General features: G+C 52.3%; 2 protein-coding genes across 6 annotated transcripts in view; one reads left to right on the top strand and one right to left on the bottom strand.

Annotated features, from left to right (window-relative positions):
* SPEN (spen family transcriptional repressor) overlaps positions 1-22,732 on the top strand; it is a 95,078-nt gene extending 72,346 nt beyond the window's left edge. For all 3 annotated transcript variants that reach the window (XM_051836530.2, XM_051836528.2, XM_051836529.2), the window contains 9 exons: positions 4,129-4,254; positions 4,584-4,697; positions 5,741-5,854; positions 6,603-6,703; positions 11,168-19,277; positions 19,703-20,191; positions 20,323-20,517; positions 20,831-20,989; positions 21,615-22,732. In XM_051836530.2, coding sequence (XP_051692490.2) covers positions 4,129-4,254; positions 4,584-4,697; positions 5,741-5,854; positions 6,603-6,703; positions 11,168-19,277; positions 19,703-20,191; positions 20,323-20,517; positions 20,831-20,989; positions 21,615-21,746 — 9,540 coding nt within the window. In that variant the 3' untranslated portion in view covers positions 21,747-22,732. The remainder of the gene's footprint in view (positions 1-4,128; positions 4,255-4,583; positions 4,698-5,740; positions 5,855-6,602; positions 6,704-11,167; positions 19,278-19,702; positions 20,192-20,322; positions 20,518-20,830; positions 20,990-21,614) is intronic.
* Positions 21,978-25,859, bottom strand: part of ZBTB17 (zinc finger and BTB domain containing 17) — a 45,048-nt gene continuing 41,166 nt past the window's right edge. For 2 of the 3 annotated variants that reach the window (XM_017338267.3, XM_051836533.2), the window contains 8 exons: positions 25,526-25,826; positions 25,259-25,346; positions 25,059-25,175; positions 24,843-24,963; positions 24,548-24,678; positions 24,224-24,433; positions 24,047-24,136; positions 21,978-23,973 (listed from right to left, as the gene is read on the bottom strand). In XM_017338267.3, coding sequence (XP_017193756.3) covers positions 23,690-23,973; positions 24,047-24,136; positions 24,224-24,433; positions 24,548-24,678; positions 24,843-24,963; positions 25,059-25,175; positions 25,259-25,346; positions 25,526-25,826 — 1,342 coding nt within the window. In that variant the 3' untranslated portion in view covers positions 21,978-23,689. Of the gene's footprint in view, positions 23,974-24,046; positions 24,137-24,223; positions 24,434-24,547; positions 24,679-24,842; positions 24,964-25,054; positions 25,176-25,258; positions 25,347-25,525; positions 25,827-25,859 lie in introns of all 3 variants that reach the window. The other variant, XR_007915789.2, reaches the window with a different exon arrangement.

Genomic DNA, 25,859 nt, shown 5'->3' with positions numbered 1-25,859 from the left:
AGGAAGGCAGTGGAGGATGGCCCAAGTGCTTAGGCCCTGCACCCCATGGGAGACCAGGATAAGTACCTGGCTTCTGGCTTCCGATCGGCGCAGCGCGCCGGCCGCGGCAACCATTGGAGGGTGAACCAACAGCAAAGGAAGACCGTTCTCTCTGTCTCTCTATGTCACTGTCCACTTTGCCTGTTAAAAAAAAAAAAAAAAAAAGAGCGAAAGAAATTAATTAAATACTGTCCTATCTTTGTATGTAAAAAAACCTAAAATATGTATTCTATTTTGTTTTAAATATATATATATATATATATATATATATATTTATCCACTTTTACCTTTCTTTGTCCACTGGCTTCTGTTTTATATTCTTTTTTTTTTTTTTTTAAAGATTTGTTTATTTGTTTGAAAGTCAGAGGTTACATAGAGAGAAGAGAGGCAGAGAGAGAGAGAGAGGTCTTCCATCCGATGATTCACTCCCCAGATGGCCGCAACAGCCAGAGCTGCGCCGATCCGAAGCCAGGAACCAGGAGCTTCTTCCACGTCTCCTATGCGGGTGCAGGGGCCCGAGGACTTGGGCCATCTTCTACTGCTTTCCCAGGCCATAGCACAGAGCTGCATTGGAAGTGGAGCAGCTGGGTCTTGAACTGGTGCCCATATGGGATGCCTGCGCTTTAGGCCAGGGCATTAACTCACTGAGCCACAGCACCGGCCCCACTGGCTTCTGTTTTAAACTCATCTTTAGTCCTGTCTGTTGAGAGGAAAACCTAGAGAAAGAAACAATATTTGTAAAACAGCAGTGTGGCCGACACTGAGGCATAGCAAGTAAAGCCACCGCGTGGTGCCAGCATCCCATATGGGTGCCAGTTTGAGTCCCGGCTCCTCCACTTCCAATCCAGCTCTCTGCTATGTCCTGGGAGGGCAGTGGAAGATGGCCCAGGTCCTTGGGCCCCTATACCCACCTGGGAGACCCGGAGGAAGCTCCTGGTCTCTGGCTTCGGATTGGCACAGCTTCAGCTGTTGTGGCCAGCTGGGGAGTGAAGCAGAGGATAGAAGACCTCTCTGCCTCTGCCTCTCCTTCTCTCTCTCTCTAACTCTGACTTTCAAATAAATAAATAAATCTTAAAAGAAAAAAAGAAAAAAAAAGCAGCAAATTATAGTCTCTACCGTGAGATCAAAGGACACATCAAGGGTCTTGGGGTTTACTAGAATTAGATGTCATGTGCTGGAAGCTGAATTCTATTTTGAAGTTTTAGTTAGAGTCACTTTTTATATTATGCAAGTCATTATTAGAATTACGGACGCAAGGATTTTTTTGTTTCCTATGACAAAAACTTTAATCAGCTTACATTGCAAATAGTTTGGTTACAACTAAGTACCCTTTGGGATATAATCTTTTGGTCTGTTGTTGGAAAAATATTAGCTTCTTATGTCTTCAAAAGACACTCTTAACAGTGAAGAAATTGCTGTAGCATATTTGGACTTCGGAGAATAAAAAATGTTTCAGGTAGAAACAGCTGTTGTTGATCCTTTAGGGGTACATGCTTGTATGTATGGATGTCCAAGTATCTCTGTGTCCATTTATCCATTCTTATTTTGCTGCTCTATGCAAAAGATCCTTGTTATTTTCAATGACATAGTCTTTTTGTGCTTGTGGCTTACACTAAACCACATGTTTTACAAACTGGGCAAAAGAAATGGAAGTGGTTGGTAGAAAAAAAGAAAATAGAAAAGCTGTGTATTTAGATAAATAGACCAGCAAAACATTCGTCTTCCTCTACTTGAATGGCAGGGCAACAGAGACACAGAGATCTTCCATCTGCTGGTCCACTTCCCAAATCCTGCAGTAGCTGGAACTGGGCCAGGCCAAAGCACTTGAGTTGTCATCCCCTACTTCCCAGGCACAAGTTGATCCAGCAAGAAGTTGGATCAAAAGCGGAGTAGCCGGGTCTCACAGCGGCACTCCAGTCGCTCAGCCAGCACTGCATCATGCCTGCCCGCAGACGTCATGTTCTGAATAGAGCTGCCACGTGAAATTTCTGAGCAGTCAAGAAGTTGTAGTTGGGCCCTTGGGTGCATTTTCAAAACCAAGATTGCTAAAAATGGAAACATAGATGTGTTTTAAGAACCGTAGTTTAGGGGCCGGCACTGTGGCACATCAGGTTAAAGCCCTGGCCTGCAAAACCGGCATCCCATATGGGCGCCGGTTAAAGCCCCGGCTGCTCCACTTCCAATTCAGCTCTCTGCTATGGCCTGGGAAAGCAGTAGAAGATGGCTTGGGAGACCTGGAAGAAACTCCTGGTTCCTGGCTTTGGATCAGCTCAGCTGTGGCCGTTGTGGCCATTTGGGGAGTGAACCAGCCAGATGGAAGACTAAACAAAGAGCTAGATCAGAAGTGGAGCAGCTGGGACTTGAACTGGCGCCCATCTGGGATGCGGGCACTGCCGGCAGCAGCAGCACCTGCTACGTGAGAGCACAGGCCCGTGCGTGTTATTTCTTTAGGCCTTGTTGAGCAGATCTGTACACGCTCAAGGACTTTTTCAAATTCTGATTATTGGCTGTTGACCCTGGAGACAGCACTGACTGAAATACACGGCCCAGAACACTGTTCATGTGAGTGTTTTGCCATTTAACTGGTTTCTCTGGACCATTTTCATGTGTAAGCCAGGATTTTCCACCAACTCCTCTAAGCAGGATGGGAGTTCAAGTGAGATTGCAGGGTTTGTACATCCCAAAGAAATGGGGTTTTCCTTTGTGGAGTGTATGTGTCTTTAAAAAATCCTTGTTTGTTTATTTTGGTAAAAGATCTGTTTATTTGAAAGAGTTACAGAGAGGGAGGGAGAGACAGAGAGCACGAGGTCTTCCATCTGCTGGCTCACTCCCTAAATGGTCACAATGGCTAGGATTGGTCTAGGTTGAAGCCAGGAGCCTGGAGTTCCATCCAAGTCTCCCATTTGATTGGCAGGGGCCTGAGTACTTGGCATCTTCAACAGCTTTCTTAGGGACTGAATTGGAAACAAACGTTGCTCTGATATGGAATGCTGGTGTTGCTCTGATCTGGGATGCTCGTGTCACAAACACTGGCTTATTACCTTGCTGAGACACAAGCTTGGCCCCTTAAATCACTTAAAAAAAGATTTTATTAGAGACAGGTGGAGAGTACATGTGGTTCAATCCCAAATACCAGCAATGGTTGGGGCTGGCCCCAGGGTCAAAGCTGGGAGCCAGTAATGCTATCCAGGTCTTCCATGTGGGTGACAGGAACCCCATTATTTGAACCATCACTGCTTCCTCGCAGGGCCTGCATTAGGAAGAAGCTGGAGACAGGAGCCAGAGCTAGGAATTGCGTATGGGCATATGGAAGCTGGTCATCTCAGGAAGGCTAAATGCCCATCCTGTAAATCACTTTCTGAAAACTTAACCACTCTCACCCTTCTCAGCTATTATATTTTAAATCACCTGGTCCCTACTAATGGTTTTAGATATTGCAAAAGGGAATTATTTCTTGGGATTTCATTAAATAGGCTACCTTTTCATTAGTATTGTAAGTTGAACAGTGCTGGTATTACAGATTTTAAAGTCTGAATTTTGAGTTGCAACACAGTTGTTTCTCTGCCTAGAGAGGGAGAACTTCACATGAGAAGGATTTCATGGGTTATGACTGTAAATGATGTGGTGGTCAGTTTTTTAGACTACAAATTTATAGTTGTATATGTTATGTACATGAATGCATATATTACTTAAAGTTTGTCCTTTGGAGACAGAGCTCCCATCCTTCAGTTTACTCCTGTAATGTATGCAACGGCTGTGGCTGGGCCAGGCTAAAACCAAGAGCCAGGAGCCCAGTCTGAGTCTCCTATGTGGGTGTGGGTAGCAGAGACCCAGCCATCACCTGCTACCCTCCCAAGGTGTCTGTTAGCAGGAAGTTGGAATTGACAGTGGAGCTGAGGTTTGGACCCAAGCATGGGCATCCTGTGTGGCAACTTCACTGCCCCGCCAAACACCTGCCCCATGATGTACAATTCTAATTGAGAAAATTGTATTTTGGGAATGTGATATTTTTGAGAAATGAATACCTTATATGGACTTATTCTGTTTATTGTTGGCATATTGCTTAGTGGTATTGATTGGCTTTTTCAGGATATTGATATTAAAAAAGTAAATGGAGTTCCTCAGTATGCGTTCTTGCAATATTGTGATATTGCCAGTGTTTGTAAAGCTATTAAGAAGATGGATGGAGAATATCTTGGGAATAATCGCCTCAAGGTAAGTGAATTTGCATAAAATATCATGCTGTTATGATTTGCTTTGTTTTTAAGATGTGAGTTTTGTGTGTCTGTGTCTTTCTAGTTAAGATCTGGTCGAGACATTTACTGTGAGGGTGATACTTCTCTCTGCATCCTCATCCTATGCTGTGATCTAAGTTAATACTTGGTTGACCAGGCAAGGTTACTGGTTTTGAACTTAACTATTTGATTTTGACCAGTTGGTTCCCACATGAGATGTAGATTCCTGTAGAAGACTGGTTTTCTGAGGATTTGAGTTGCATAGTGATTATGAGCTTTACTAATAGAAGTTTTGCCTTTTATACCCAGCTGGGTTTTGGAAAGAGTATGCCTACAAACTGCGTGTGGTTAGATGGGCTTTCTGCGAACGTGTCGGATCAGTATTTAACTCGACATTTCTGCCGGTATGGGCCTGTGGTGAAGGTAGGTGGCAGGTGTGCGTGTGCTCTGGATGTGCTGTCGGCTCCCTTTGCCTGCCGCTCCGTCCTTTAGTCCCAGTTTCTTTTGTGCTGCTTTTCCCTGTTCTTCATAACAAGCACATTGGAAATCTGTGCTAACATTTGATCCAAAAGGGTAGTTGCATCTGTTAGCTTATGATATGAGGAAATATTTTGAAACACTTTTGAACTAGCTGATTATTTCCCAACTCTTCTCATAGCACAAATAGAATAAAATAGAATTCTTAGGAATTTTTAAAATTTTATACTACATTAAAATTAGTCTATGTAAATATTTGTTTACATTTACGCTAAATACATAATTAGACTTTTTTTTGAATGACAGTGAGTATAAAGGGACTTGTGCAAACAGAATATCCATCTAACCCATGCTTGTTACACACCACGCCCACAGACAGCAGGAAATGGGTTTCTGGGTCCACCTCCATTTTGTGGAGGTAAAGAATTTACCCCTTAAAAATATATTTACTCTATGTTGGGTATGTTGTATAACTTTGGCATTTCTTTAGTGTAGGTTTTGTTGTTTAGTGAAATACATATTTTATAGATAATTGGAATAAGTAATGAGCCAGCACCTTTAAGACAGTAATGCTACTTCAAATCAAAATTCTCTGAAATTCTTTATTCAGTATTCCTTAAATTTTTTTTTTCCTTTTCAAGATTTTTTTTCTTTTTTTGTGCCAAAACTAGAAGAATGCTTTATTTAAGTACAGTACTGTGGTCAGTCAACATGGGAAGCAAAGTAAAATATCTTAGGGCATAATATACCTTAACCTACAATATCCACGATTCCAGACAGCCCCTGCATATTTTATTGTGTGTTTTCTATAGTATGCATCATCAGGGAAAGTCTAAATTTTTTTTCTAGAACTATGTGTGTATGTGTGTGCATAATATATAATATATATCTTTCCCTTGACAGTAACTTTGTTGCTTATAATTTTGTTGGGACTGAGACTGAGTCCAGTGGATGAGACTCTTATTTGGTTATCATTTTGTTTTTTACAGGTGGTGTTTGACCGCTTAAAAGGCATGGCCCTGGTTCTCTACAATGAAATTGAATATGCACAAGCAGCTGTAAAAGAGACAAAGGGGAGGAAAATTGGTGGCAATAAAATCAAGGTGTGCAGAGTGACTTTAAGCAAAGTGAAAACAAGATCATATTCAAATCTCACTCCCCCAGTAGCTCGCATTTATTTGTATGTCGCCAGCAAGGGGCATGGTTTACAGGACATGGGTTACACCCTTAGTTTCTATGGGGAATATTAATTTTTTTTGCTCAGCCTTCTGTGGGCACAAAATCTTTTAAAGCATTAGCCACAGATCCTTCCCTAAGGGTCGTCTCACTCCAAAAAGTATACTTCCCAATACTCGGGCACCTGATGCACATGCACACCACATACAAGCTGCTAACAGTGGGTAATGGATAGAACACTGAAAGCATGGTTTTTTGTCTGGTGGTGGATTTGTTTGAGAGCATAGTATTCAGGATATAAGTGCTCTCTATAGTTTATTTCATGTTGTAACTGTGTTTCTAGCAAATTTATGTGAGGCAGAGATTGCTGGATCTAGTTGATCAGATTGTTTAATTGTCAGTCTAGAAGTCTGGTGGGGATTTGTTTCAGTGTCCTACTTTGCTTTACATTTCCTTACCAGTGTCTGTAGCTTGAGAGGGGTGAAGTTGACAAAACTGTAGTCTTGGTTGTGAGGACCGTTCCACTCAGGCACAGTACATGCTGTCCTGAGTTGTTCTGAAGGGATGTGTGGTAAAGAGTTTTCAAATTCCATAAGCTTTTTCATTAAAATCAGAAATTTGCATCAAACACTAATCTTTTTTTTTTTTTTTTTTTTTTTTCCTTTTTAAATAAAGGTGGATTTTGCAAATCGGGAAAGTCAGCTGGCATTTTATCATTGCATGGAGAAGTCTGGTCAAGATATCAGAGACTTTTATGAGATGTTAGCAGAAAGAAGGTATGTTTTGTGAAGCTGTCAACGTAGCTGGGATTTTAACACATACAATTCAGATGAGATGAGATTTTTAGTTTTCACTCCTTTCCTCTAGTCCCATCTCCTAAAAAACATGTCAGTTTTTCATTCTTTGTTTCCTAATTTATTGGTGAGTTCTCATAACTCTGGCTTACTCCCCAGTTACCTTTAGGGTCAGGGCAGGGCTAGAGCATGGGAATTCAATCCAGATCCCCCATGTGGGTGGCAGAAACCCAGGTAGTTGAGCCATCCCCACTGATGCCCAGGATCTGCACTGGCCGGGAGCTTGGAGGCAGGAAGCCAGAGCCGGGAATCAACCCCAGGCACTTGAGTCGGGTATGTGGGCATCTTAACTGCGAGGCTGCGCTTCTGCTACATAGGATTCATTTTTATGATCCACTTTTCATGTGGTCAGGATGCCTACTTAATTTCCCACTGAATGTAACCGTGATTTGAAAGTTACGGTTTTGTTAGATTTTAACTTTATGCATCATTAATTATAAATTTAAATCATCCTACCCTACAGGTTTGAGTTAAATGTAAAAACTTGAGCTACAGTGCACTATGAACTGCTAAATGCCTTACATATTTGGTAATGGCAACGTCCAGATTGTCACCACACATGTGCTTGTTCATTTAAGAATACAAAAGCAAACAGAAACTTCAGAAAGACTATCGAGAGCTTCATTTCAAATTCCAGTGTCTTAAGAAATTATGTATCTCTCCATACTATTTCCTAATATTGTACAGTGGTCATCAAATGCTTGGAAATGTTTAAATGAAAAAATTCTCCCATAGCCAGATTTCCAAAAGCTTGAACCCCTAAGGTTTCTAACTAGTCAATCAGAATCCAAATCACAAAAGGCAAAAAATCAGCAGTTCTTAAGTTGGAAGATGAGTCTTTTTAGCCTGTTCTATCTGTGTGTGTGTGTGTGCACGCACGCCCATGCACACAAGTGTCAGAGCATGACCGCAAGTGTGATGTTGTATGTGCACGTGCAAGAGGATGTATAGCTCCCTAAATAGCAGTTTGTGTCACTGTGAATGCATTATGTGCTCGCAGGAATTCTCCCTGTGAGTGTATAGAAGGTATGCTGGAGACCCACTTAAAACCCTCTTCTTGTAAATGTTTTTAGAGTAACAGTGTCTTGTGAATTTTGGATAATGTAGTGTGGGTATTAATTTTGGTATATCACTACTTAAAATTCACTAATTTTAGCAATGATCTGGCTTTGTTCTTTGTTCTTCCCCACGGTCGTTCATTCCTGTCCAGTAGTATTTATTTCCTAGTATAGGAAGCAGGAAGTCGTGGGACTTGACTGTGATCCCAGTTTTCCCATTTGGTTTCAGCATTCTTGTAGAATTTGAGTCTTTGCCTTTTCCAGAGTGGAAGGAAGTCTTCCCACTGAATAGTTGTTGATGCATGCGTGAATAAAAAAATTGCTTTCTCTCTAATGATAGTTCAGCTCAGTAATGCACAGGATAGCTCCATTTGTGTGGAACTTTGCCGTTTACAAGGTAGTATCTCATTTGCTCCTTCAAGTTCTGTGTCAGGGAGGTAGGGCAGTCATGATTGCCCCGTTACGGAGGGAACTGAATATCACAAGACATGCTGATATTCAGGCTACTAAAGGTTGGTGGTTAGACTGGGGATAAACCCTGGGTTTCTACCAGCTAGTGTGTTAAACTTTATACTACAGTGATTCTCAGGATGAATTTACAGGGTCATATTATGACGCAGATGACTTTCCTAACTGCTTATGGTAGTTTGGACATCCTGCAGTCACTTGAACAGAGTCCGTTCCAAATCTGACTTCCGGTGTCCTCGGTGTCCTGCAGAGCCTTTGCACTTGAGTGCTCGGTTGTGTTGTCCCCTGCTCACCGTGAGCCCCTTGAGGGCAGGACTGCTGGTTTCTTCTTGCAGTGATGGGCCCTTCAGGGTATTGTTAGACCGAACAGCGTTCCAGAGTGAATGTTTACACATACACCTCTTGATTTCTATGATTTTTATGTATTTTTGAGTCTAGTTATAGTTAGCTTAATTTTGTTACATTATCTTTATTTTCATTTTACTTGGAAGGCAGAGAGAAACAAGAGTGACAAATGGAGAGAGATCTTTTGTTTTCTAGACCACTCCCTACATGCCTACTACAGCTATGGATGGGCCTGGGCCTCAGTCTAGGTCTCCCACATGGGTGACAGAAGCTCAGGTACTTGAACCATCATCTACTGCCTTCCAGGGTGACATTAGCGGGAAGCTGGATTGGAAAAGGAGGAGCCAGGACTCAAACAGGCACTCCAGTATGGGATGTAGGTGTCCAAGTGGCCAACTGACTTTGCTTTATTTTTAAAGCTATCTTGTTATTGTATTTTAAAAATATGACTCAGCCCTACTCCTAACATGGGCAGTAATGGTGACCAGGTGTCTCACTCACTTTATACTATTGAAAAGCCTCTTAGGTGTCCTCTGTTTCCTGTAGGAAAAATAAAACTTTCTCAGAGTATGCATTTCTGGTGGTAAGAAGTTCAGGTAGCTTGATTCTGTGTATAGTAGCATTTACTCACAATATGACTGGTAGTATTTAGGCAAAGAATCTGTTTCCTGGGGAGCTATAGAAGTATTCTCTTGAATCCAGTTAAAGCAAATATTAATATATCATAAAAATTCTCTTTGGCTTAAGAAAGTTCAGTGTAAATGTGTGTAACAATGTGTCACCGATGTTTCCAGTATTAAATGAAAGGCAAAGTGACAGAGAAGGAGAGACAGGGAAAGAGAAAGAGATCTTTCATCTGCTCGTTCACTCCCCAAGTGGCCACAATGGCTGGGGCTGGGCCCAACCAAAGCCAGGAACCCAGAACTCCACTCGGGTCTCTTGTGAGTGGCACAAACCCAAATACTTGGGCCATCATCTGCTGCTTTCCCAGGTGCATTAGCCAGGAACTCGAATGGAAATAGAGCAGCTGAGACTCGAAGTGGTCCTCTGATGTGGGTGCCAGTGTCGCGGGCGGCAGCTTGACCTGCGGTGCCACAGTGCTGGCCCCGGAGCTTGTGCCTTTAGAGTGCTTAAGTCCTAATTTTGTGGTGTTTCAGTGAGCCACTAAAGGCCGTACTGAGAATAGATTCTGAGAATGAGAGCAAGTAGAGGAATTGATTGACCTCTGATACAGGGGTATTCACTTTATGTAACATACTTGTATTGTGCACTGAACAGGGTGCTGTGGGAGAAAGCCTGCAGAAACCCCGTTAGGCTGGAGGAATTCTTTCACGGTTTGCAGCCACCCCTGACTTACTGGCTGACAGTTTGGGCCGAGTGCTGGCATCTGCTCAGGAAGAATGCACCTGAGATGCTACCAGGGGAAGTTCTTACAGATGGGGTCTGCCTCTTCTGGGCTTGTGAGCTCAGAGTTCAGCTCCCCAAATTATTATTGTGTGATTGTGAATTCAGAGAGAGGCATTATCAGTCTCATACAGATAACATGGGTGGTAAGACTTTAATGAGTTATTTTACCTATAATGAGTCATTTTACCTATTGTTCCTAATGGTACATTTATTTCCCAAGTTGTAGTAAGAATATCTTTTGGTGGGAAATAATTCTCAAAGAACGAGGACTATGGGCTGTGATACCATTTAATAACTGTTGTCTGTCATGTCACTGCACCTTAATTGCCAAAAGAGCAGAAGAAAAAGAAACAACACAGGTTATTTGATTCGAAATTTTCTAGTAGCCACATTAAAATGTAAAAAGACTAGGTAGAATTGATTTTACCTAACTCAAGATATCAAATATTGTTTCAACAGATAACTAATTTAAATGCATTGTTCAAGTGCTTCCTTTCTTTTCTTTTCTTTTTTTTTTTTTTTTTTAAGATTTATTTATTTTTTACTTGAGAGTCAGAGTTACACAGAGAGAGAGAGAGGTCTTCCATCCGATGGTTCACTCCCCAGATGGCCACAACAGCCGGAACTGTGCTAATCCGAAGCCAGGAGCCAGGAGCTTCTTCCTGGTCTCCCATGCGGGTACAGAGGCCCAAGGACTTGGGCCATCTTCCACTGCTTTCCCAGGCCATAGCAGAGAGCTGGATCGGAAGTGGAGCAGCCGGGACTAGAACCGGCGCCCATGTGGGATGCCGGCACTTCAGGTCAGGGCGTTAACCCACTGTGCCACAGCGCCAGCCCCAAGTGCTTCCTTTTTTAACTAAAGGCTCTGAAATTTGGTGTGTATTTTATATTTATATTTCAGTTCAGACTAGCCATATTTCAAGTGCTCAGCCAGTAGCTACACGTATAGCTGGCCAGTAGCTGTTCTACTGGACAGCCACTACAGTTGATTCATTTAACAATTAATGTCAAGGATTTTAGAGACAGGGCTCTCTGATCCCATGAATATGATTTAATGGTTAAATGATAAGGAAACGAAAGACTGATGTAGTTCTTTAATTTTTTGCAGGGAGGAACGCAGGGGATCTTATGACTATAGCCAAGATCGTACCTATTATGAAAATGTTCGCACTCCAGGCACATATCCGGAGGACTCCAGACGGGACTACCCAGCTCGAGGAAGAGAATTTTATTCAGAGTGGGAAACGTACCAAGGAGACTACTATGAATCACGCTATTATGATGATCCTCGAGAATACAGGGATTACAGGAGTGATCCTTATGAACAAGATATTCGGGAGTACAGTTACAGGCAAAGGGAACGAGAGAGAGAACGAGAGAGATTTGAGTCCGACCGTGACCGAGACCACGAGAGGAGGCCCACAGAACGAAGTCAGAGTCCAGTCCACTTGCGGCGGACACAGAGTCCGGGAGCCTCTCCCTCGCAGTCAGAGAGGTTGCCAGGTGATTCCGAGAGAAGGCTGTACAGCCGGGCCTCAGACCGCAGTGGAAGCTGTAGCTCACTATCCCCTCCACGGTACGAGAAACTCGACAAAGCTCGTTTGGAACGCTATACAAAAAATGAGAAGACAGACAAAGAACGAACTTTTGATCCTGAAAGAGTAGAGAGAGAAAGACGCTTAATACGGAAGGAAAAAGTGGAAAAGGAAAAAACTGACAAGCAGAAACGGAAAGGAAAAGTTCATTCCCCCAGTTCTCAGTCTTCAGAAACAGACCAAGAAAATGAGAGGGAACAGAGCCCTGAAAAACCAAGGAGCTCCAATAAACTGAGCAGAGAGAAAGCCGACAAAGAAGGAGTAGCAAGAAACCGTCTGGAACTCATGCCGTATGTGGTTTTGACTCGAGTGAAAGAAAAAGAGGGAAAAGTTATTGAGCACAATCCTTTGGAAAAGCTGAAAGCCAAGCTCGATAATGACACCAGCAAGTCTGCTCTGGATCAGAAACTTCCGGCCTCTCAGACTGAGCCTGCAAAATCTGACTTGTCCAAACTGGAATCCGTCAGGATGAAAGTACCAAAGGAAAAGGGGCTTTCCAGCCATGTTGACATGGTAGACAAAGAAAGCAGGGTGAAACCCAGGAAGCACCTAAAGCCCGAGCAGACAGCCGACGGGGTGAACGCCGTGGACTTGGAGAAGCTGGAAGCAAGGAGGAGGCGGTTTGCAGATTCCGGTTTGAAAGTGGATAGGCAGAAATCAGAAGTCAAGAAGAGCAGCCCAGACATGGAGGATGCTCGGGTGCTTTTAAAAAAGCAGGCTGACACATCATCCAGAGAAGTCAATCCGCTGAGAGAAGGCGAGTCTGAAAGAAAGCCCGTGAGGAAAGACATTCCTAAAAGAGAATCTAAAAAAGTCAAGCTGGACAGACTTAATGCTGTGCCCAGTCCCAAAGATTGTCAGGAGCTCCCCAGCATTTCTGTTGGGTCTGGCTCAAGGCCCAGCTCAGAGCTGCAGTCAAGATTGGTTGAACCAGTAGGTGAATCTGTGGAAAATCAAGAAGTGCCGTCTAAAAAGTCCATTCCCTCAAAACCACAGCCCAAACAGCTGCAGCTATTAGATGATCAAGGACCAGAGAGAGAGGATGTTAGGAAAAACTATTGCAGTCTTCGTGATGAAACACCTGAACGTAAATCAGGCCAAGAGAAACCACATTCAGTAAATTCAGAAGAAAAAATTGGCATTGACATTGATCACACACAGAGTTACCGAAAGCAAATGGAGCAGAGTCGTAGGAAACAGCAGCTGGAGATGGAAACGGCCAAGTCTGAGAAGTCCGGCAGCCCCAAGAAGGACGTGGATGAATACGAGCGCCGGAGCCTTGTTCACGAGGTAGGCAAACCTCCTCAGGACGTCACTGACGACTCCCCTCCCAGCAAAAAGAAAAGGATGGACCATGTTGATTTTGATATCTTCACCAAGAGAGAGAGGAATTACCGAAGTTCACGCCAAATCAGTGAAGATTCTGAAAGGACTGGTTGTTCTCCCAGTATCCGCCACGGTTCCTTCCATGAAGACGATGATCCCCTGGGCTCCCCAAGGCTAATGCCGATAAAGGGGTCTCCTAAAGTCGATGAGAAAGGTCTCCCGTATTCTAATTTAACTGTTAGAGAAGAGTCCTTAAAATTCAATCCTTATGATTCCAGCAGGAGAGAACAGATGGCAGACATGGCCAAAATAAAACTCTCTGTCTTGAATTCTGAAGACGATCTGAGTCGTTGGGACTCTCAGATGAAGCAGGATGCCAGCAGATTTGATGTGAGCTTCCCAAACAGCGTCATCAAGAGAGACAGTCTTCGTAAGAGGTCTGTCCGTGATTTGGAACCGGGGGAGGTGCCTTCCGATTCCGATGAGGACAGTGAACGCAAGTCCCACTCACCCCGAGCCTCCGTGTTGTACGAAAGTTCTCGGCTGTCTTTTTTATTGAGGGACAGAGAAGATAAACTGCGTGACCGAGATGAAAGACTGTCTAGTTCTCTGGAAAGGAACAGGTTTTACTCTTTCGCATTGGATAAGACAATTACGCCGGACACTAAAGCTTTGCTTGAAAGAGCTAAGTCCCTCTCCTCATCTCGAGAAGAAAATTGGTCTTTTCTTGATTGGGACTCTCGGTTTGCTAATTTTCGAAACAACAAAGATAAAGAAAAAGTCGACTCTGCTCCAAGACCTATTCCATCCTGGTACATGAAAAAGAAGAAAATCAGGACTGATTCAGAAGGGAAAATGGACGATAAAAAAGACGACCATAAAGAGGAAGAGCAGGAAAGGCAGGAGCTGTTCGCTTCCCGTTTTTTGCACAGCTCGATCTTTGAACAAGATTCCAAGCGACTGCAGCATCTAGAGAGAAGGGACGAAGGGCCCGACTCCGGGGCCGGGAGGCTGCGTGGGGGGCAGGCGTCGGACGGCGCGCACAGCGCAGCGGACTTGATCCAAGAGCCGGTGGTCTTGTTCCATAGCAGATTCATGGAGCTCACACGGATGCAACAGAAAGAAAAGGAAAAAGACCAAAAACCGAAAGAGGTGGAGAAACACGAAGAAGCGGAGAATCATCCCAAGACCCCAGAGTGTGCCTCTGAGAGTAGAGAGTCAGAGCTGAAGCCGGCGGCTTCCGGTGGGCCTCCCGGTGGCCAAGCTGTGCCTGCAGACCCGGCCCCCTCGGCACCCGAGAGGACTGGGGAGAAGATGCTGGAGGAGCCTCTGGGGACTGAGGAGGAGGCGGGGGCGCCTGCTTCCGTCTCAGATGCAGCAAAGCCTGTGCCTGAGCAGGCCCTTGTCCCTGTGGAGCAGCCTGAACAAGCGGACCTGCCCCCGGGAGAAGACAGCAGTAAAGGTGCTGCCGTGCCTCCTGTCACCGAAGAAGGTCCCGCTGTTGAGCCGCTGCCGTCTCCGGACGCCAGGCCTCCGACTCCCGGAGCCTCGTATTCGCAGGTGGAGAGCAGTGCGAGTCCAGAGCCCGCCGGTGCTCAGCCGCTTCCAAAGCCGACGCAGAAGCCCGAGGAGGCTGAAGAGCCGAAGGCAGAGAAGCCAGCCTCACCCACTCCTGCGGAGCCCAGTGCAAATCAGAGAGCTGAGGTCGTCCCTGAGACCCGGCCTCCGGCTTCTGAAGACTTAGAGGTGGATCCCCCAGTTGCTGTAAAAGATAAAAAGCCAAATAAAAGTAAGCGTTCCAAGACCCCAGCTCAGGCAGCTGCGGCAAGTGCCGTAGAGAAGCCTGTCACGAGGAAGAGTGAGAGGATAGACCGGGAGAAGTTAAAGCGGTCCAGCTCTCCCCGCGGAGAAGCCCAGAAGCTCCTGGAGTTAAAGATGGAGGCAGAGAAGATTACAAGGACCGCTTCAAAAAACTCTGCTGGGGACCCTGAACACCCTGAACCAAGTTTGCCGCTCAGCCGCACCAGGCGCCGGAACGTGAGGAGCGTGTACGCCACCATGGGTGACCAGGAAAGCCGCTCTCCAGCCAAAGAGCCCGCAGAACAGCCGAGGGTAACCAGAAAGCGGCTGGAGCGAGAACTTCAGGAAGCGGCGGCAGTTCCTACGACCCCTCGGAGGGGAAGGCCTCCAAAGACGCGCCGTCGAGCAGAAGAGGAGGACGAGAATGAGGTCAAAGAATCCACGGAAACACTCAAGCCGGCTGAGGGGTGGAGGTCCCCACGATCACAAAAATCAGCTGCGGGAGGACCCCAAGGGAAAAAGGGGAAAAACGAACCAAAAGCTGACGCACAGCGTCCTGAGGCCACCCCGGAGGAGAGCCCCCAGGTAACCGTGAAAGATAGAGAAGCAACAGGGACTGAAGAGAAATGCGATAGAAAAGAGAACACAGACACGAACGCCCCTGGGACACCCCCGGCCGAGGTGGTGGAGAGAAAAACAGCCCCCGAAAAAAACTCCAAAGCCAAGCGAGGCAGAGCTCGCAATGCGAGGTCAGCAGTGGACAGATCTGCAAATCTGAAAAGTGCGGATGCCACAGCTGGTCCCAGCGTGGCCGTGGGGCAGGCCGCAGAGAAGGAGGCTGGGCTGGTGAGGGTCTCCCCTGAGAAAAGCCAGGGTTTGCCAAAGGACGGTAGTTTGTCATCTCAGCTGAACAACGATCCAGTTGATGCAGGCAGGGAACCAGAGACGGAAAACGGGTCTGCCTCCCCGGAAGCCTCGCAGCTAGCTCAGCAGATGGAGTTGGAGCGGGCCGTGGAGAACATCGCCAAGCTCACAGAAACCACCAGCTCCGCGGCGTACAAGGCCGCAGCTGCAGGTGCGCCAGAGGGCCTCGCCGCCGAGGACAAGCCCGCACACCCAGCCAGTGAGACGGAGCTGGCTGCGGCCATTGGCTCCATCATCAACGACATTTCTGGGGAACCAGAGAACTTCCCAACCCCTGCACCTTACCCAGCAGAATCTCAGACAGATCTGCAGCCTCCTGAGGAAGGGATGGAGCCTGAGACCAATGAGGCTGTGTCTGGCATCTTGGAGACAGATGCTGCTACAGAGTCTTGTCGGCCAGCAGCCAGTGCCCCTGACCCCTCCGCAGGCCCAGCGGACACCAAGGCAGCCAGAGAGGGCAGCAGCGAAACTTCCCTCCCAGCACAGGAAGTCAAAGGGCCAAAAGAAGCAGAAGTTGCCTTGGTTCGGAAAGACAAAGGGCGCCAGAAGACCACCCGGTCCCGCCGCAGACGGAATACCAACAGGAAGGCAGGGGCTGCTGCAGAGCCTCATGCCTCTGAATCAGACCACGCACCAAACAAGAGTCCCGCTGCGAATGAGGGCACGGCGGTGCCCCCCCCAGAACCGCCACAGGAGGAGCAAAGTGAGAAGCCCCCCTCTCCTCCTCCGCAGTCGCATGCCTCTGACCCCAGCAGGTCCCCGTCTGTGGATTGTGTGTCTCAAGAAAGCAGTGTTGTTGAAGAGAGAACTCCGACCAAGACCTCGGCTCTCCCAGACCTTCCCCCTCCTCCCCAGCCAGTGCCGGTGGACGACGAACCTCAAGCCAGGTTCAAGGTGCATTCTGTCATTGAAAGTGACCCGGTGACTCCACCCAGTGACTCGAGCATAGCCCCACCTACAATTCCTTCAGTAACTGCAGCAAAGCTGCCACCCCCTGTGGCCTCCGGGGGGGTCCCACACCAGAGCCCCCCGCCTAAGGTGACAGAGTGGATCACAAGGCAGGAGGAGCCACGGGCTCAGTCCACTCCGTCTCCAGCTCTCCCTCCAGACACGAAGGCCTCTGACGTGGACACCAGCTCCAGTACCCTGAGGAAGATCCTTATGGACCCCAAGTACGTATCTGCCACAGGCGTCACTTCCACGAGTGTCACCACAGCCATTGCGGAGCCTGTCAGTGCCCCCCCTTGTCTGCACGAGGCACCGCCCCTTGCAGTTGAGCCTAAAAGGCCACCTTTAGAAGAAAAGGCGTCAGCTCCAGCAGCAAGCGCCCCTGACACACAAGCCTCGGAGGTCCCCATCGCCACCGACAAAGAAAAGGTGGCTCCAGTCATTGCTCCCAAAATCACTTCTGTGATCAGCCGCATGCCCGTCAGCATTGATTTGGAGAATTCCCAGAAGATAACCCTGGCAAAACCTGCGCCGCAGACCCTCACTGGCCTGGTGAGTGCCCTGACCGGCCTGGTGAACGTGTCCCTGGTCCCGGTGAACGCGCTGAAAGGCCCCGTGAAGGGCTCGGTGGCCACGCTGAAGGGTCTGGTGAGCACCCCCGCCGGGCCCGTGAACGTCCTGAAGGGGCCCGTGAACGTCCTCACAGGGCCCGTGAACGTCCTCGCCGCTCCGGTGAGCGCCACCGTGGGCCCCGTGAGCGCCTCGGCCGGTGTGGTGAACGCCGCCACGGGCGCCGTGAACACCGCCGCAGGGGCAGTGACGGTGACTGCCGCGTCCGGGGGGGTGACCGCCACCACTGGCACAGCGACCGTGGCCGGTGCCATGATTGCACCGCCGGCAAAGTGCAAGCAGAGAGCCAGCACGAACGAGAACAGTCGCTTCCACCCTGGGTCCATGTCGGTGATTGACGACCGGCCGGCTGACGCGGGCGCCGGCGCCGGGCTGCGCGTGAACACTTCAGAAGGGGTCGTGCTCCTGAGCTACTCGGGGCAGAAGACGGAAGGCCCACAGCGGATCAGCGCCAAGATCAGCCAGATCCCACCAGCGAGTGCAATGGACATCGAGTTTCAGCAGTCGGTCTCCAAGTCGCAGCTCAAAGCCGACTCTGTCGCACCGTCACAGGCTCCCCCAAAAGGCGCTCAGACCCCTTCAGGCTACGCCAACGTGGCCACCCATTCCACTCTGGTGCTGACTGCCCAGACGTACAATGCATCTCCCGTGATCTCATCCGTGAAGGCTGACCGTCCGTCTTTGGAGAAGCCTGAGCCCATCCACCTCTCCGTGTCCACGCCTGTGACTCAGGGAGGCACAGTGAAGGTTCTCACCCAGGGCATAAACACACCCCCGGTGCTGGTTCACAACCAGCTGGTCCTCACCCCGAGCATAGTCACCACCAATAAGAAGCTTGCAGACCCAGTCACTCTGAAGATCGAGACCAAGGTCCTTCAGCCAGCTAACCTGGGCTCCACGCTCGCGCCGCACCACCCTCCTGCTCTGCCCAGCAAACTGCCTGCGGAAGTGAACCACGTCAGCTCCGGGCCCAGCACCCCGACCGAGCGAGCTGTCCCGCACCTGGCAGCCGCAAAGCCAGACTCGCACTCTCCGAGACCCAGCGGGCCTGCCCCGTCCCCGTTCCCGAGGGCCTGCCACCCCAGCAGCACCACGTCCGCCGCGCTGTCTACCAATGCCACGGTCATGCTGGCTGCAGGCATCCCCGTGCCGCAGTTCATCTCGAGCATACACCCGGAGCAGTCTGTCATCATGCCCCCCCACAGCATCACCCAGACGGTGTCGCTTGGCCACCTGTCCCAGGGTGAGGTGAGAATGAACACGCCCACGTTGCCCAGCATCACCTACAGCATCCGGCCAGAGACGCTGCACTCTCCCCGGGCCCCTTTGCAGCCCCAGCAGATGGAGGTCAGGGCGCCCCCGCGTGTGGGTACGCCCCAGCCGGCGACTGCTAGTGTGCCTGCCCTGGCCTCCCAGCACCCCCCTGAGGAAGAAGTGCAGTATCACCTCCCTGTTGCCCGAGCCACAGCCCCTGTGCAGTCGGAGGTGCTGGTCATGCAGTCTGAGTACCGGCTGCACCCGTACACCGTGCCCCGGGACGTGAGGATCATGGTGCATCCGCACGTGACGGCCGTCAGCGAGCAGCCCCGTGCCGCAGACGGGGTAGTGAAGGTGCCGCCAGCCAGCAAGGCCCCACAGCAGCCAGTCAAAGAAGCTGCCAAGACGTCAGATGCCAAAGTGGCCCCTGTCCCTGCCGCTGTCCCCGCCCCTGCCCCCGCCCCCGCCCCCGTCCCGGTTCCTGCCCCTGCCCCTCCCCCTCACGGGGAGGCCCGCATACTCACTGTCACCCCCAGTAACCAACTCCAAGGGCTGCCTTTGACACCCCCTGTGGTGGTGACCCACGGGGTGCAGATTGTGCACTCCAGTGGGGAGCTGTTTCAGGAGTACAGGTACGGCGATATCCGGACCTACCACGCCCCAGCCCAGCTCACACACACCCAGTTCCCTGCCGCTTCCTCGGTTGGCCTGACTTCCCGGACCAAGGCTCCTGCGCAGGTGAGGAGGCCGGTGTGCCCACCTGCTGGGTGTGCACTCGGGCTCGGGGACTTGGAAGCAGAGGTGGTGGTGGGGAGCCAGCCTTTCTGCCAGGGTGCTGGACGAGTTGCAAGTGAGCAGGTCGAACTCCCTAAAACCTGGTGGCCTTTTGGGAGGCTTCATGACGAGGTTCCTATCGTGGGGTGAGAGGATCAGATCACCCACAGAGTCCTGGCCGTGGGAAGGAGCTCCTTGGGGGAATGATGGGCGCGGCGGCTCCTGCGCCTGCTGGTGTGGAGAGGGCGGCAATGGGTGTGCTGGCTACACAAGGCGATGCCCCACATCCGGCCTTTGCCCTCTGGCCCGTTCGGTCATTTGTTGGGCTGGGGTGGTGCTTGCTGGCAGCACTCTGAGGGTGGCCCCTTTGCCTTTCCTGCTACCTCTAGGGCCCTCCAGAAAGTGAACCCCTGCAGTCCACGCAGCCTGCCCCACCCGTGCCCTCCCCACAGTCTGCCCAGCCTACATTGCCTTGCCAGCCCTCGCAGCTCAGCCAGCCTGGCCAGCCATCGGGCAGCAAGATGCCTCAGGTCTCCCAGGAGGCAAAGGGCACCCAGACAGGAGTGGAGCAGCCTCGCCTCCCAGCTGGACCTGCAAACAGGCCGCCTGAGCCCCATGCCCAGGTGCAGAGGACACAAGGGGACGCAGGCCAGACTTCCTACCCGTCCCCTGTCTCCGTCTCCATGAAGCCTGACCTCCAGGCCCCTCTTCCTGCTCAGGCTGCCCCAAAGCAGCCACTGTTTGTCCCCACGACCTCCGGCCCCAGCACCCCTCCAGGACTGGCCCTGCCGCACACGGAAGCCCAGCCAAGCCCCAAACCAGATTCCTCCCCACACTTGACTTCCCAGAGGCCAGTGGACATGGTCCAGCTTCTCACGGTAAGTGCGGGGTGGGGCTGCCCGTGTTCTGAGGTTTGTGTTGGGTTCCCCGGGCTGCTCCCTGGGGCCGTGTCGGGGCGGCTCGGCGCTGCAGCCTCCCGGCTCACACGCATTTGCCTCCCTGGGAGCAGAAGTACCCCATCGTGTGGCAGGGCCTGTTGGCCCTCAAGAACGACACGGCTGCTGTGCAGCTCCACTTCGTCTCTGGCAACAACGTGCTGGCCCACCGGTCCCTGCCCCTCTCTGAAGGAGGGCCCCCGCTGCGGATAGCCCAGAGGATGCGGCTGGAGGCCTCGCAGCTGGAAGGGGTTGCCCGGAGGATGATGGTAAGACTTGCAGCCCTGGGAGAGCACCTGTTCCACCCACCGTGAGGGGAGGTGCAGGTGTCGCTGCCTCCCCCCAAGGCCTGTCCAGACTGGCGTGGGTCAGCGATGGTGGGCGGTGAAAGGAACATTTCTGTGTCTACTTGGTGATGTAAAACGCCTCTGGGCCCAGAAAGTCTTCCTGTGCAGCAGGTATTGGGCGGGGGGTGCTCAGTGACCTCATAGGGATGCTTTGTGGACTTAATACCCTGGTTGGACTTGGGCGTCTTGGCCTAGGAAGCCCTTGATCACTGATGGCTGGCCCACTCTGCCCCAGGTGGAGACCGATTACTGTCTGTTGCTGGCTCTGCCCTGTGGCCGTGACCAGGAAGATGTCGTGAGTCAGACCGAGTCTCTCAAGGCTGCCTTCATCACTTACCTGCAGGCCAAGCAGGCCGCTGGGATCATCAATGTTCCCAACCCTGGCTCCAATCAGGTGGGTGCAGCATCTTCCCTTTGCGCAGGGGCTCTTCTAGGGCCAACTAGAGGAGTCCAGGAGGTGGCAGGCACAGGGGCGCTTGGAGCAGAGGCACGAGGCGTGCACGCGAGCGGCTGCCATGGCTCATCCTGGAGAGGGCTGACGGAGCAGTGAGGACAGGCTTCTTGTCGGAGGCAGACAGCAGCCTTCCATTTCCTGGGTCACTCCCCAAATGCCCACAACAGCTGGGACTGGGCCAGGCTGGAGCCAGGAGCCCAGCACTCCACCGGGTGCCCCCTACCTGGCATGGGTGGCAGCCATCACTTGCTGCCCCACCCTCCACCCCCTGGGGGTGCATTGGCCTGAGCTGCATGGGAGCAGAGCCAGGACTCGGACCCAGACGCTGGGCTGTGCGGGGCCGGCGTTGCCAGCAGCAGCCCCGAGGGGTTTCCTGAGCTTGATGTGGAGAAGAGGCTCGAGGGGGGGGGGTCGGGTGGGGGGGGTGTATTCATGATTTTCTGACAGGCATGGTCTTGGGCAGCTGGTTGGGAAAGTGGCCTGGCCTGCTTCCAGTACACGGGGCGGGGGGCGGGGGGGGGTGTGAAGACGGAGGTCCCTACCTTTCTCTCAACCCCGCCCCCAGCCTGCCTACGTGCTGCAGATCTTCCCGCCCTGCGAGTTCTCCGAGAGTCACCTGTCCCGGCTGGCCCCCGACCTGCTCGCCAGCATCTCCAACATCTCCCCCCACCTCATGATTGTCATTGCCTCCGTGTGAGCCGTGGACGGTCACCGCCTCCGGTACGCACGCTCTCGGGCTCCGCAGCGGACAGCGGACGGCGCGGCCAGGCAGAGGGGACGGGCTCCACTGCCAGGTGCCAGCCTGCTGCTCCCGCGCCCCTCGGACAGGCCTCTGGGCAGTGGTGCTGCTACTGTGTACGTTTACCGGACGCTCTGGCCCAGGCACCGACCCCCGACCACCCCCCGCCGGACTGGCAGACACCTCGGGGCTGGGTTTCTCTCTCCTCTTTGTGGAGAAAAGGAACAGGGCAGTGGAATTAAATTTTGTTTTGTTTTGTTTTTAAGAAACAAGAAAACAGAACTGCCTTTGCACTAAATTAGTGACTTGGACTTTTGCACAGTGAAGACAGGCTGTGACTCTGGGGGTGTTGTGAGCACATGCGGGCGCCTCCGCAGGACCTCACCCTTCCGCTGAGACCTTGGGGTCAAGGAACATTTCATTGGTTTTTTTGTCCCCCTGCCACTGTCTCCCTTGCTCATCTGGATGTCACCCTCCTGACTCCCGCTGCCGCCGTCTCTGACTCACCGGGATGCAGTTTATAGTCGGAGAGCGAACAGAAGCGTTTTCTTTCTTGGTGGGATATGCAGAACTTGGGATGTGTGTATATAGAAATATAATATATATATATAAATATATATAATACTGACTTAAAATCAAATTCCCTGACATACATTTTTTTTAATCTGTGCCAAAAACGTGTTTTCAGAGAAGATCTTATTTTCATACTCAGACTTTGTATTGTCACTCATTTGTATAAGTGCGCTTCGTTACGGCACGGGCCCTGCTCTGCGATGCGGCAGTGTCACAGCACCTGTACAAAGACTGGCGAGTCCCCCTCTTCCAACGACCTTGACCTCTCCTCCGACTTCCTAACACTTATTAATTTATGAAACTGTTTTTCTCAGCGCAGTTTTGTTTCGTGTGTCCATTGGATTACAAACTTTATTAAAAAATACAAAACACGTCAGCGTGAACGTGATTGTCACTTGTTGGGGAGGCCCATGGTCCTCGGCTCCCAGGAACCACAGCCCCCGCCCCCCCCCAGGTCTGCAGGGAGCCAGTTTCCTTTTCTGCCACCTAATCCTTCCCAAGGAAACTCTTGTCGAAGATGCTGAGCTCTGTTCGTGTTGTGGTGTCAGTAACCCTTGGGTTGTCAGGAGGTGGGCGGGCGGGCGGGCGGGCGGGCACTTCATGATTTTATGCAGATTCACCCCCTCCTCCCCAGTGCTGGTTTGTGGTCTCTCGCGCCCTCCCTTCCCCTACCCTGGGGGCCAGGCTTCCCTGCAGCTTTGGAATCAGAATGAGAGGTACGGACGGGGACTACAAATCCAATGTCAGCCGGGCTCCGGGTTCGAGAAAATGGATGGTGTAGGCCAGCTGCCATGGGTTGTGCCCCCTGAGCAGGGCTGCCCTGGGCCCGTTTGCCAAGTCCACCACCACATCCAGGCTCCTGGCTGGCTTACTGGCAGAACCCATTGGTTGGCCGTGGGCAAGTAAACACTCGCGAAAGTTGGCCCTGGCGTGGCCTTCGTCCTTGGGCCGGGACCACTTGTGAGGCAAGTACCGGGCCCTCCTGACTTCCTGGGCCTGACAGCCAAGCCTGGCCTGCTGGACCCGGCAAGGAATCCTGAAGGAGAAACGGCTCGGGCCGGCTCAGAAGGGGCCGAGCCGTCTGTGGCTGACTCGGAGCAGCAGCCAGCTCCCTTCTGGACAGTCCTGCAGGTCCCGGCTCACGCAGGAGGGTCGGCCCGCCTGGTATCAGCTAGAGCTGCCCGATATCCACCTCCCCTCCCCCCAACAGGGACCTATAGGCAACGTTAGAAAATAATCAGATTTATTCTCTCTAGGGAATGGGGCCACCCCTCTCAGTTCCAGGGCACATCCATCCTTAAATAAACAGGAGGGCCGGGGCTGTCCGCTCACTCCGCAGGTGGTGGGCACTCGGGTGCCGTCGGGTGTGTGTCTGCCAGCGCCGGCTGGCCTTCTGCCCCGTCCCGAGGGCGGAAGACCAGCTCCCCAGCCTGCAGCACTGGCCCTGCTGGCCACGCGCCGCCTGGCCCGTACTGCTGGTAGAAGTCCGCATCTGTCTGGAACATGACCAGCGCCTGGGCCGTGTGGATCCGCACGTGCTGCGCCAAGCTGTTGGCGTCCAGGAACTTGTCCCCACAGGAGTCGCAGGCGTAGAGGATGTGGGTGTTGGGGTCTGTGGAGGGAGGCTGCGGTCAGGGCGGGCGGGGCCCCGGGGCCCAGCAGTCACACCCTGGCGGCCCCCTCACCTTCCTCCTGCACTTGCTTCACGGCTTTGCTGATCTCGGCTTTCAGCACCTCCGTCTCGTCAGCGGTCACCGCAGCCCCCACTGGGACCACTGTGGGTGGGCGGAGTCAGCAGGGCCTGAGGCTGCGGCCACAGCACACGCCCCATCACTGCCACCCCAGAGGTAAGGTGCCCGTACCTGTGAGCTGAGTGACAGCTGTCGCCGCCAGCGCCTCTGTGGCCAGCGTGACCATGTCATCCACAGTGACCACGCTGACCTCCCCACCCTCCTCTGGCTCCAGAATTTTGATGCCGGCTTTGCCCTGGTGCACAGTCTTCACGTGGGAGCGCAGGTTGTCCACCCGGTTGAAGCCACGCCCGCACTTGTCGCACAGGTAAGGCTTCTCTCCTGGGGAGGAGGCAAGGTTCTCTGGGGTGGGGCTGGGAGGACGGCTTCCAGAGAGGCCCCGGGGCCACCCGCAGCCAGTGCCGACACCACGGCCTGGGGAGGGCGCGTGCTCACCAGTGTGGATGATGATGTGCTTGGACAGGTCGCCCACGTTCACGAAGGCCTTGCTGCACACGCTGCACTTGTGTGGGCGGATGTTGTCGTGGTGGCGGATGTGATTGGCCAACTGGCTGGACTGCACGAATCTGCAGGGCACAGGAGGGGCTCGCACCCAGGGCCGGGGAGCCGGGCCGGGGCCTCCCACTGTGAGGGCCTGGGCCCCAGCTCCCAACATCTGTATTCCGCGGAGCGTCTAGGATCCCACGGCACCCAGGGCGTGGGGGCGGGGAGGAGCCGGGGCAGACAGGACCTCTTGCCGCAGCGCTCGCAAACGTAGGGCTTCTCCCCAGTGTGCTGGCGCACGTGGGCGATGAGGGAGCTGGCCTGGGTAAAGGCCTTGCCACACATCACACACTGGCATGGCTTCTCGCCTGGGGACAGACGGGGCAGGAGAAGGTGTTGGCGCCCACCTCGCTTCCCCCGCGCCCCCTCCCAGCCCCCGGCGGCGCGGGGCCTGCTCACCCACCAGTGTGGATCCGCACGTGCCGCTGCAGCGCCCCGGGGTCCGCGAACTGCCGCTGGCAGTGGATGCACACGTAGGGCTTCTCCCCGCTGTGGATGCGCAGGTGCCGCTTGAGGTTCCCTGGGCGAGAGCGAGGGCCGGCCTGGGTGGGGCGCCCGGCTGGCCAGGAGCAGGGCGGGGCGGCGGGGCGGCCGGGCGCCTACCTGAGGTGGTGAACTGCTTGCCGCACTCCCGGCACTTGAGGGGCCCGTCGGCGATGTGGATCTTGAGGTGGGCCTTCAGGTTCCCGACCTGCGCCCAGCGAGGCGTCAGCAGGGCCGCTCCAGAGACAGGCTCGGGTTCCCCCCCCGCCCCGGGAACCCCACCCCAGCCCCAGTTCTTTCTCGCCCAAACCCTACCCTGCCTCAGCCCTGCCCCACCCCGGCACGCCTCCACAGGTCGCCACTTCCGGCCCGCGCACGGCCGCACACCTGGTTGAACTTCTTGTCGCAGTGCGGGCACTTGTGCTCCTTGTCCGTGTCGTGCGTCTCCAGGTGGCGCATCTTGGACGTGGGGTCGGAGAAGGAGCGGCCGCAGTAGTCGCACTGGTACGGCTTCTCGCCGCTGTGCACCAGCTGGTGCCGCTTGAGGTTGCCGGACGTGGTGAAGAGCTTGCCGCAGTCCTCGCAGCGGTAGCGCGCCTCGCCCGAGTGCCGCTTCTTGTGCAGGTTGAGCAGGCTGATGAGCCGGTAGCTCTTGCCGCACTCGTCGCAGCCGTAGGGCTTCAGCGGGCTGGGGGTCAGAGGGCGACAGGGAGAGGAGGGC

The sequence above is a fragment of the Oryctolagus cuniculus genome, chromosome 7 (assembly GCF_964237555.1).
Source record: "Oryctolagus cuniculus chromosome 7, mOryCun1.1, whole genome shotgun sequence".
Classification (NCBI taxonomy): Eukaryota; Metazoa; Chordata; class Mammalia; order Lagomorpha; family Leporidae; genus Oryctolagus; species Oryctolagus cuniculus.
This window is presented reverse-complemented; position numbering and strand designations above follow the sequence as displayed.